This window comes from Bidens hawaiensis, unplaced genomic scaffold (assembly GCF_021521415.1).
Source record: "Bidens hawaiensis isolate Kalapana, Puna unplaced genomic scaffold, B.hawaiensis_p1.1 tig00009923_1, whole genome shotgun sequence".
NCBI classification, from domain to species: domain Eukaryota; kingdom Viridiplantae; phylum Streptophyta; class Magnoliopsida; order Asterales; family Asteraceae; genus Bidens; species Bidens hawaiensis.
The window spans coordinates 874,389-886,272 of NW_027491748.1; the positions used below are offsets into that span (position 1 = coordinate 874,389).

Below are 11,884 nucleotides of genomic sequence, written 5' to 3' on the forward strand. Positions count from 1 at the left end.
GTGGGTTACAAAACGTTTAAGTAAAACATGATTTTTAAGGGAACAAAGTTTTTAAGGAGTTTTAATATAAAACGATTTCAAAAGTTGCAATGGAATTTTAATTAGACATCGCAAAAATATAAGTATTTGAAGAAGACATCACTTATGAAGATAAAATAAATAAGATAAAAGTAAACTTTAACAACCTATGTAAACAAAAGGAACTTTATTCATAAGATAGCTTATAAAAGATAAATAATTCAAATGCGAGATAATCCAAGGCCGTAAAGAGGCATTACAATAATTAAGAAAAGACAAAATATCAAGATAGATAAATAGAACGGCAAAAGTCTTCATGATTGTTGAGTATTTTAATTGACTTGGCTTGAAGCACCATGAGGAGTTGCATGAGCAGGAGTAGTTGGGGTAGACAGGCTTGTAATAACTTGAATAGGTTGAGCTTGCATAATAGGGGCTTGAGCAAAGTAGGCTTGGTACGCTTGAGCTTGGGGGCGCGGAGCTTGATAGAGTTGGGTTAAGTAAGGTTGACTTGAATTCATGGGAAGGGTTTGCAGGACATGTGGTGGTTGAGTTTGAACTTGGTGAGCATGGGTCAAGTAGCCGGGTGTGGTCATGGTTTGGGCTTGATGGGCAAGAATGAGTTGAGGGCACATATTACGAAGATGGTTTGGGTCTCCACAATGATAGCAAGCATGGTTAAAAGGAGCACCGGGTTGAGCACGTGAGGTGGCTTGTGCATCAAGCGTGATGCGGCAAGTGTTAGAAAGGTGGCCATAAAGGTTGCATTGGGTACATCGTCGGCAAGGGGTTTGGGGAGAGTGATTAAAGCTACACTTGGCACATAGGGGATGAGGACCAAGGTAAGTCTTCTTGTTTGGGGTAGTTTGGTTTTGGTTAGGAGGAGGTTGGTTATTGGGTTGGTTAATGGCATAGGCTTTGCGCTTGTTGTTGTGGTTGTTGTTGCGGTGATTGTTGTTGTAGGAAGGCTTAGTCTCAGCTTCAACTTCAAAAGAGGAGTCGGTCTTAGTCATGTCAGGAGTAGGCTTGGAATCCTTGCGAGACAAGGTTCCATCCTTAACATGACTATCGGTGAGAGAGGCAGCTAGGTCCATCGCCTCACCAATGGTTAACCGGTCACGACTCATGATGGCATCACGAAAAAGGATCGGAAGACCGCGAATGTACTTCTAAATACCGCGAGTCTCGAAGGTTACCAAATGGGGCACAATACGGCTAAGCTCGCGGAACCGGTTAGAGTAGGCGGAGTTATCCCCACCAATCTGCTTAAGTTCCCAGAATTCGGCTTCGAGTCTCTGCAGCTCATGTTCCGGGCAAAACTCTTTCTTCATTGCTTCTTTAAGTTCCTCACAAGGCATGGATACAACCAAGTCAGACCTTTGGTCATTCCTCAGGGCATTCCACCAGATGACAGCTCGACCCTCGAACTTGCTCGAGGCGAACTTAGTCCGTTTGGCGTCCTGACATTCACAGACCATAGTGGATGAAAATATTTTCCATTTCTTCAAACCATTGCAGCAATTTGGTGGCGTTTTCTTCACCAAGAAAGGATGGGGGTTTAGTGCTCAGGAAGTTGCAGAAATCAGAATTGTTTGACGCGGCCGAAGTAGCAGATCCATTGGAGTTGAGGCTTTGGACTATGAGTGATGATTGTGGGCATTTCAGCAGCAAATTCCTTTGTGATTCTAGCAGCCAAGCGGAGATCGCGTGAACCGGATGAACGTTGGTGACGACGGTGGTTTCTTAGAGACGACATATTAAAGGGATAAAAAATGACAATTTATAAGATGAAGGATAAATTGAGGAAACCATAAGAATAGTAAAATGTAGAATTATGTGAAAATAATAATGTAGTCTTAAGAAGTGAGGGGGATTTGCACCACAAAGATTAAATGTAAAAGATTATAAGATAAGAGGGTACATTGCGTAAATAGTTGTTAAATGATGTAGTAAATAAGTTTAATGTGTGGTGACTACATGAGAAGTTAAGTCATTTTAAATATTTTGATTATTAAGTTTACAATAAACTAACGAAATATAAATTGTGAATGTTGGCCTCCCATGAGCTTTCCATGGCAATTTGAATGGCCCAACGATCTAACGAAAAACAACTGAGTTGGATAGCCCATGAGCGTCTCAACTAATTAACGAATTAACAATGCGATGAAGTTTGTCGGCCCAATGAGCGATACACGGCGTTTTAACCGACCAAACTAAATAACGAACTATCAAAATAAATATGGGTAGTCGGAGAATCCTGTTAATCACCACGTTGATTACTTCAACAAAAATACGAAATCAAGTTAAGAAATGAATAGTAGGAGTGCCCATGGGTTCCATGAATTTTTCACCCAACTAACCATTTATATAACGGGACACAATAATCGGGAAAACCGAGTTTAGCCACGAATCACCAGTGAATTCGGTTAAAATTAACCTAAGGTGTCGGTCATATGGCATTTATGGGTCTCGCTCGGGTCCATGGGGTTGAGTACTGTGGTCAGGTTATCACCCAGGTAAGGAATAACGTCTTACCTTTGGTTCTTGGAACCGTTTTGCCAGTGCTCAACTCACAGTTTCTCTTCCCCTTTCATTTATCGTAGGGGCATGCCAGACAACCTAGCCTTAAGGTTTACGAGTGAAAACAACAGGTGGGAATTCTTAAGGAATTTCCTGAAAATAAAACGCAATCTAATTTTTAAAAAGTTTTCTTTGAATGTTGAGGCATAGCCTCAGAGTTTGTGTGTGTGTGTGTGTAAAACAATACTATATATAATAAATAAATAATTATCTAAAAAGCTGTAAACAATTTTAAACTGAACACATAAAGGTAAACAGATAGGCACAGGGTTCCGAAACATGTATCTAAGGCAATTTCTAACGACCTATCTTAAACATTCGGCTCTGATACCAATCTGTCACACCCCAACCTAAGGTGGAAATGTCGGGGCGTGAACTGATTGTCACAGCTCTCAAGGTACTATCATGCAATATTAAAAGTTTCGATATCTATTAAATAAATTTCCAAATAACAAACATCCATGCAAAATTCAAATACACAAGTGCATATATCAATCAATTACAATATGTCTCATTATGTTTTCCTTCTAGCATAAATCCTTAAGTGATCTTGTACTTCACATCAAACGAATACCTGCAAATGCGTTGAAAATAGTATAGTTTTGTCAACACAAGGTTGAGTGAGCAACACACCAGTTCAAAGTATAAATAAAAATATGTATTTGCAACAAGTCATATGCGAATAACAAAATAACAAAATGAGCAAGTATAACTGAGATGTCGAGAAGCACAAAGCTATAACGACTGGCGTATGATCATACTAGACTGAGATTATGTTGGACCTCTCCTAATGCGAAAGCATACAAAGCAAATAGCACATAAACAAGTAAGGTATAAGTTATTAACACATAAGACAAAGTTGTAGTTTTGAGTATAAGTATTTATAAGAAATATTATTTACGCATATGTGCCCAAAACATTGAAAGCGTCACCTCGATACACGAACAATAGCAAAAAGAGAAGTATTAAGATTGATGAATCGCGGTAATCACACGTTGACGATAAAGCCTAAAAAGGAATAAGAGAAATACGAATACGCTAAGTAATGAACAAGATTGATTACGACAACTCGATAAACATTATTAAGTTAATATTATAATAATATAATATCATAAAGATTTAGTATAAAATAATTAGTTAAATAAATAAAACATATCTTGAAAAATATTATTTTAAGTTTCATAAATATATAATAGTTCATATACACAAATCAAATATTAGTTTGTAAAGTAATTATATATATATATGCATATATACTTATATGCTTTCATCTACGTATATACACGAACGACAACGAGAACGAGTATTATAAAGTCGGTTTTCACTAAAATAAGTTTAAATAGTTATTATTTTTATTAATATAACCATTAATTAATTTTAAAAAAGGAAAACTTTAACAAAAATCTCAAAAGTTTCGGGGTAGCAGACGATCGAACCTGCGACCTCTGCCCCCATAGCCATGGGTGTTACCCAACTGGACTACCAAGCAATGGCGATATAACCCAGAACCCAAATAATATATATAGAAACAGATTTAATCAAATTTGCTTATAAACCCTAGCTAACTGATTTGATCCAACCCGATGAAGTTAATCAAATCAACCATAGGGCTTTTTATCAGTACCATCTCGCGATCAAAACCATGTAATTAATTACCTTAACTCGTTTGAATGGAGGATGAACGAGATTAAATGGTTGTCGGACTATAGTGCTTATGGACGAGCTGGTAAACGGCAATGATAATATAATTGATGATAGGGTTAATGAAGGCGACGGCTTAAGGAAGCTAGGTGTGAGTTTAATTGCAAAATTATCATCGTTTATATAGATAACGAGATTAGGGTTCATAGCGTGAGTAATAAGTTGCGGCCCATGATCTGGATCCTTCTAGACGAAATTAAGCGAGGGATTAGGGTCGGCTGGATGCGAATTAAGGCTTAGGAACGCTTAATTAGACTTTGGTTGATGGATTTGGGCTCAAGAACAAACTAGGGTTTATATTAAACGTTTTGGGTTCGGTTTTGGTTTGGATCCAAATTCATAAACGGGTTAAATAACGATACTTACAATTTAATCCTTGATGTTTAAAGATGGACACAAGAAGTTGAAACTATAAGATTTCGGCTAAAAGTGTATAAACGATAAAGATTTAATTATATTAATAAAATAATCAGTTTTGCTCGATAAACGCCAATTATATTTATTTAATAAAAATAACCCGAGCATTGAACCGAGTCAGGTAAAAGTATAAGTTCGAAAACCCGAGTTGTTACATACTCTACCTCCAAATCAATGCCTTGAAGCACGTGGGCTTCAGGAGGAAGATTGTCTCGCAAATGCATCACAGCCTCCTGAAAACCAGCCTTATGGCTCAATTACTGTGCAACAGTAACAAGGCGTCCATAAGGGGTGGATTTGTGTTTCTTCAATATGATTTGTGATCCTCAACTTAAAGGCACTAAATAATGAGCGGAAGAACTGGTTGAGGTGTATGCAATTGAGATTCAAAAGTACACAGAGAAGAAAATAACAAAAAGCTTAAACTGAGATGCTTTGATATTGGTGTTATGTTATATTCATTATATGTTATCTAACTATACTATTAAAATAACACAATTTTTCAACATGGTACCATTCTAGAGTGTTCACATTGGATTCCACATAGACAATTCTCTTAAATACAGTTTCCACATTTTTAACATTCATTAAAATGTATAACAATTCATTAAATGCAGAAAACAAGTTATACAAAATTTAAAACTCACATTGACTTTTCTAATGTAGATAAAAACAAGGAGTAATTGTTATTTTATTAACTTTATTCAAGTTATATAAAAATTTAAAACACACATTGACTTATAATTTGATTATTTGATACTTTAGTAACAAATCTAAACAAATGTTGTCTTAAAACAAGTTATCTCTAAAATCAAATTATTAACTTCTCTAAAATGTTAAACGAGTTAATAGATCAATCCACTTTTAATGGGTTGGGCTTAGGTTTATCTTTTTTTAAACGTGTCGGGTTCAGGATGACATGGGTCTTGTCAGTCGACCCAAAATCAATATTTTTTCATGTCGGGTTTCAGGTCGGGTCAGGTATTGACACCCCAAAAGAAATCTATTATGTAATTCATTGTTTAGGTACAAGATTGAGATAAGAGTTCAAGATGAAACCCGTGTCGTGTCTCTAACTGTATTCGACAGAGATGCAATGCATCTTATTAACAAATAATAACTGAATTGTTTGGTGATCCATATGATGTATTACGTATATTTTTTTAACTAGTTATAAATACTAATAAAATATAACAGGTTTGCTGCATATATATGTGAGTTTTTTTTTCAAATATTCTTCTTATCAGTTTGAATTTTTAAACGGTTTTAAGTTAGTTGAAACCCTGCTTTGCTGAACTATTTGTTGGATAAGATGTTTGCGTTTAATATTTATGAAATATCCAAGTTAACTGATGATAAATCCATCTTCAGAACTTGAAGAAAGGATCAATGTTGCTCAAATATTAAGTTTTATACTTAATTGTATGCATTAATTTTTTCAACTCTTAGAAAAAAGTTTGTATTTGCAGTCTTCTAAAAGCGACTCTCTTAATCATGTGGTTACAATGTCTGATTTTCCGGTTATAAGTTCTTATATTCTAAAGGTTTATAATACTTTTACATTTTTTTCATTTTGTATAGTTTAGCTTCATAATATATAAATTGTTTTTAAAGTTTAATGTTGTTTAAATAGATATCTAGAATGGGTGATGACCCAACTCCTGCCTCAAATGTTCAACACTTTATTGGTGATCAAGATGTAAATGTTGTCAAGAATACATTCAGTTCATCTTTAGATGAAGTACATTTGAGTATATAACAATTATGTATATTCATTATCTTTAGACGAATGACATTTAGATATATAAATATATAAATTATGGTTTTTAATTAACATATTTATCAATATTAATTTTAAATGCATTTGTTAGTTGACTAAAAACTAAACGGAAATCATTTATGATTTTATAAAAATGGAATGATTAACATGCAAGAGTAATGTTATAATCAATAAGAAATTAACTATTGTTAGTCTAAATACTATGCTGATATATTATGGATTTGAAACTATAGATAGGATCTGAAAAGGTAATGTTTATGACGCATATATTAGGCCGATGTGTAATAAAAGCTAATGTTGTTTATGGTACAAATATCGAATATCGCACCTTAATTAGTCAAATTAGTCTTACTCCATCATATAAGAAACTTTGTTTTAAGTCTATAGAGAAGATAATTTTCTATTTTACTTTGTTTTGTAGTGACCTTCAACAAAAGTCAAGAACAATCGTTATCAATAGTTGACTTGTGTTTAAGAGAACCAGTTTTTTAGCATAAACAACTTTATGTTGATTTGTCAAGAACAAAGAGTGAAGAAGACATTACATTATTCATACTCAATAAAGAATCAAAGCTTATACAAAAGGAACAACAAAAGTTGTATATAAGGTAATACTTGAAAACTTATTATGAAGAATATTAGTTTGATATGTATTTTTAAACTTATTTTACATTTAATATTATACTTTTTTTTTACTAATATGCTTTATTCAAATTTTAGACTCAATCCATTGTTAAGCATTACTTAGAGAATGTAAGTTTTTCTTTTTACTATTTACTTTTTATGTTACAATTAATGTTTGATTTTTTTCCAATGTATCTATGTTTTGAATTTACATAATGTTTATTTTTTTTCAATTTCAGTTATTGGATGCTGAATTCATTAGATGGTTAAGTTTTATATAATATGCATCTTTTTTGCTCATGGTTTAAGTTATAAATATATTTTAACTTTTCATTTATCTCAATTAGTCTTTGTATGTTTTTATATTTAAATTAAAATAACAATGTGATTTCTTATAACCCATGTAAAATTATCTTTTTTTTAAAACGGCGACTTTCTTTGTATTTAGGCTACCGCACTCTCCAAATTTGGAAAGCCCCGATGCCCCACTCTGGCCAGACTATGTTGTCTTAACCGGGCCCACGCTGCCTTCAGAGTTTGGCTTGGGCGTTCCCCCGGGAAACCATACCGACGACTGCCACTTGACAGCCGTTGTGCCACAGGGTGACAACCTGTGGGACGAAATGGGATTCGAACCTGAGTCTCCATTGAAAAACCTAAGCTCAAATCCAGGTGGGCTCAGGGTGACAACCTTTGTACAAGTCATAGCTCAAATCCTTCATTGCCAATATCCATCCAAATATGACACAACTGGGATTCGAACCTGAGTCTCCATTGAAAAACCTAAGCCTATTACCACTAGACCACAAGTGGGGGATCCATGTAAAATTATCTTATTATATAAATATAACATTTGCATTTAATTGAATTTAAACATATGTATGTGTATATATATATATATGACGTTTCAAATATTTTTCACCCGTGTGTAACACGGGTACTATCCTAGTATATTTTAAAGCATTACGATTATTGTGTGTAACAACTTTTTTACTGAAACTGTATCAAAAAGGACTTACCAGCAATGGGCATGAGCAACTTCTGACTTACCATCAATGGGCATGAGCAACTTCTAACTTACCAGCAATGGGCATAATCCTAGGATCATGGGTATCATACATGTGTGCGTGCGCTGGTGGCAACTAGACGTGCACAAAATCCGGGTATGGTCAACAAAAGTCAAACCGGGTTCGGGTAGGAACCGGTTCCGGGTATAGTCGGGTATTTGACCGGGTTTTGATCGGTTCCTCCAGGTTTTTTTCGGGTTTTGACCGGGTATTTCCGGTTCCGGGTCGGTTCCAGTTCCGGGTACGGCTCCGAGGAGAAATCCTATGCATTGTCCTACCTGCGGGTAGGGTACGGGTAGGAACCGGTTCCGGGTCGGGTCCGGAACCAGTTATTTTGTGCACATCTAGTGGCAACATGCACATGGAAGAACGCCAATGGGCATGAGCAACTATTGACTTTTTCCAAGCTTTGAGAATCTTTGATGAAGCTGGGAATTATAGAAGAAATCAGTCTCTTAAATATTTTATGTTTTAAGCCTTTTAGTGTTTCTGTAATTGTTATTCAGATAACTTGGCCAATATGTGGTGTTATACAAATAATTGGTTCAGTCAACATGCTTGTGCAATCGGAGGTTGATCCATTTGATGGCAAGAGGTTATTTATTTACTTAGTTACATTATGGCATTAACCGTCCACCGGACAGATATAAAACTAGTTTTATATGATTTGGGAAGATTTACTTAAACAAATATGCTTTACTAGCAAAAGCCTAACATGTACGATTGTATGGAACTTTATTGCCTTATTGGCTTAAGTTTATTTAACTTTAGTTTATTAACAGACCTTAGTATTGTGCTCGTCACAATAGCATGATCGTCACATTTGTATAATAACCAATCGTTACGACCAACTATATGACATAAGTCATAACAGGTATACCCGAATCACATTTGGCCCTGTTTTGGAACACTTATCATCATCGTGCATCACCAGTAGCTATACAACTTATGATGCAAAAGTATATCCTACATTCATAACAACCAATCCAACAAAGTAGGTATTAGGTAGCAGGTCCGAAATGCAATAAGGTTTCATTTGATTGCAAAGTATAACACGAACACGATCCCATGCCACAACATATGCTAGTAAAAGTATATGGGTTAAAACTTGATAACACAACTTTAAAAGGTTATATTAACGAATCATACCACAACTCAGCCGATCATTTTATTGATTACCGCGTTCAGAACCGCAACCTCCACTACCGCTACCATCCCTACTGCATCTACCCACTATGACGACCTCCGTTCCCCATACCAACCTCCACCATACCGGTTGCCACTGCCACCATAACTATCGCCCTTATTTCCGCCTTTACTTGAGCATTCTCTAGCGATATGTCCGGGCTTGCCACATCTGAAACAGTCACTTCCACGATCATCATAGTTCCTTCTTGAACCGGCTTGAGATTGTGCTTTGCTTACTCTAATGTAACTCCCATCCAACTTATATCCGTTCATTTCTTTGATAGCAGCATTCATTGCTCGCACTTGAACAAAAGTCACGAATCCATATCCTCGTGAGCGCCCAGAGACCATGTCGAACACAACCTAAATAACAAAGAATAAAAATAAACTCTTGAAATCAATATCCTATTACTTGTAAACAATACGACCAAAGTGTCAGTCTATAATAATATAAACCATACTCAAAATAAATAAATAAAATAAAGGGTCTATTAATCGATGTAAAAAAATCCTAAACTCTTTTAAGAACGCGTAAACTCAATTGCTTAAAGTGAAGGATAGTTTTTTTCAAAAACGGTTTGCAAGATAAGATAATATAAACCTTCTTTCATGAAATGATGAAATCAAAGGCATGATCTCATTTTACACGGGTAAGTTAAAAACAAATATTCTTACATAACAAACAGTTGGTGCAAATTCTTAAAAAACAGCAATGAAATATGTTTGTTACCTTTGCATCAAGAACATAGCCAAACCTTACGAAGGCCTCAAATAGAGATTTATCAGTTGTTGACCATGATAAGCCACCAACAAAACAACAGTATCCCACATGATCAGACATGCTTGCAACTGCAGTATTAAAAGCAAAAAAAAAAAAAACGTATAGAACATTAGTCAGACCTGTCAATGCAAACCCTAGCTTTTTTGTATATATTGCGGAGATAAACCATTCTTTAAAGTTTGACCGAAGTCCGGAACCATGTATATATATTGTCCTGTTGTGCTAATTTACTTTCCATATGGACCATATCCATATTTTCACACTAACAAAATTGATTATACAAATTTCCAAACACTTGTATTCAAAACAAGCATTATTTATAATTGTTAAAAGAAGACAATTGTAAAAGTTGATGATCTCTGCTAATGCATGCTTATTGTAAGTAGTAAAGATTCATAATCATCAATTCTTTCTCATTTCATAGTTTCCTGTACCATGTTTGATTTGTAAAGCCCCAATTTCCAAACACGAAGCAACCATTATAACTGTTAAATATCACATGGTAAACTAAACTCATAATATAGTTATACATATGGCGCTATAGTAGAGTAGATCAATTCTATCTTATTTCATAGTTTCCTATACCATATTTGATTGTTAAAGCCCTAAGAATTCACTAAATTAATGGTTAATATTCTCAAAACACTCACATAATTCATAAATGTTTGTCTACGTGAGTCAAATTATGATGGCTAAAAGCACAGATCACAAACAAACACAGTTGATTGTCAAATCCAATATGACACATATGGCGATTATGATCCATCAATGATTAACAACTAAAAAACACATGATAAGGACACCAATCGCAGATCAATCAACACGAACACAAGATCTAACGTTATATGAATTAAATAAAAGAGGTGGCAAACATATAATAACTTGGTGATTTCCTTACCAGGTAAATGCAAATCTAACTGACTGCCACCATTATGACGGTAGTCCCTTCCTGGACCGGCTTGAGGTTGAGCTTTGCTTACAGAGATGTAAGTCCCGTCCAAGTTATATCCGTTCATTTCTGCAATAGCATTGTTCATTGCATCCTTACCAGCAAAAGTTACGAAACCATATCCTAGCGAGAGCCCCGAGACCTTGTCTAAAACAACCTAAATCATACAAAGAATAGAAATGAACTCTTGAAATCAATATTAAATTACATGTAATTTGTAAATAATTCGACCAAAGTGTAGAATGATATAAACAAACAAATATTGTAATATAACAAAAAGTTGGTAGAAAAATAGCAATGAAGCATGTTTGTTACCTCAGCATCAAGAACATAGCCAAACCTTAAGAAGACCTCAAATAGAGCTCTATCAGTCATTGACTTGATCAAGCCACCAACAAAACAGCGATATCCCTCCTCAACAGACATGTTTTCAACTGCAGTCTCAAAACACGTGTATTCAAAACAACCATTATAATTGTAACAGTCGATGATCTATACGGATACATGCTTATAGCAAGTAGTAAAGGTTCATAATAATCAATTCTATCTTATTTCACAGTTTCCTATACAATATTTGACGATTAAAGAGCCCTAAGAGTTCATCAAAATAGACTAACCCGAACATAACTAATTTGGATTGGATCTTGAGTTTGATTTGAGCTTTGGGTCAACTCGAAAAACTCGAATATAAGTTTTAGCCCCTAAGGTTATTAAAATATGGCATGGAGCTACAGTTCACATTCAACCTACGATGAATTGACTTATTAGTGCTTATCTAT

At 34.9% G+C, this 11,884-nt stretch overlaps 1 protein-coding gene across 1 annotated transcript; it reads right to left on the bottom strand.

Moving 5' to 3' along the window:
• Window positions 1-9,420: 9,420 nt before the first annotated feature.
• On the bottom strand, window positions 9,421-11,531 carry LOC143533840 (31 kDa ribonucleoprotein, chloroplastic-like). The gene is made up of 5 exons (XM_077028489.1): window positions 11,421-11,531; window positions 11,055-11,262; window positions 10,591-10,641; window positions 10,106-10,224; window positions 9,421-9,738 (listed from the first exon to the last, which is right to left on the bottom strand). The coding sequence occupies exons 1-5, from the start codon at window positions 11,529-11,531 to the stop codon at window positions 9,421-9,423; spliced, it is 807 nt and encodes a 268-aa protein (XP_076884604.1).
• Between the last annotated feature and the right edge of the window lie 353 nt (window positions 11,532-11,884).

Bases quoted from the DNA above. Each gene is read 5' to 3' on its own strand.
- LOC143533840 (XM_077028489.1), bottom strand. From the start codon at position 11,531: ATGTCTGTTGAGGAGGGATATCGCTGTTTTGTTGGTGGCTTGATCAAG. The intron at 10,225-10,590 runs GTACAGGAAACT...TTAATACTGCAG, and splicing joins GGCTTTACAAATCAAACATG to TTGCAAGCATGTCTGATCAT. The intron at 9,739-10,105 runs GTAACAAACATA...TTTGTTATTTAG, and splicing joins GCTATGTTCTTGATGCAAAG to GTTGTGTTCGACATGGTCTC.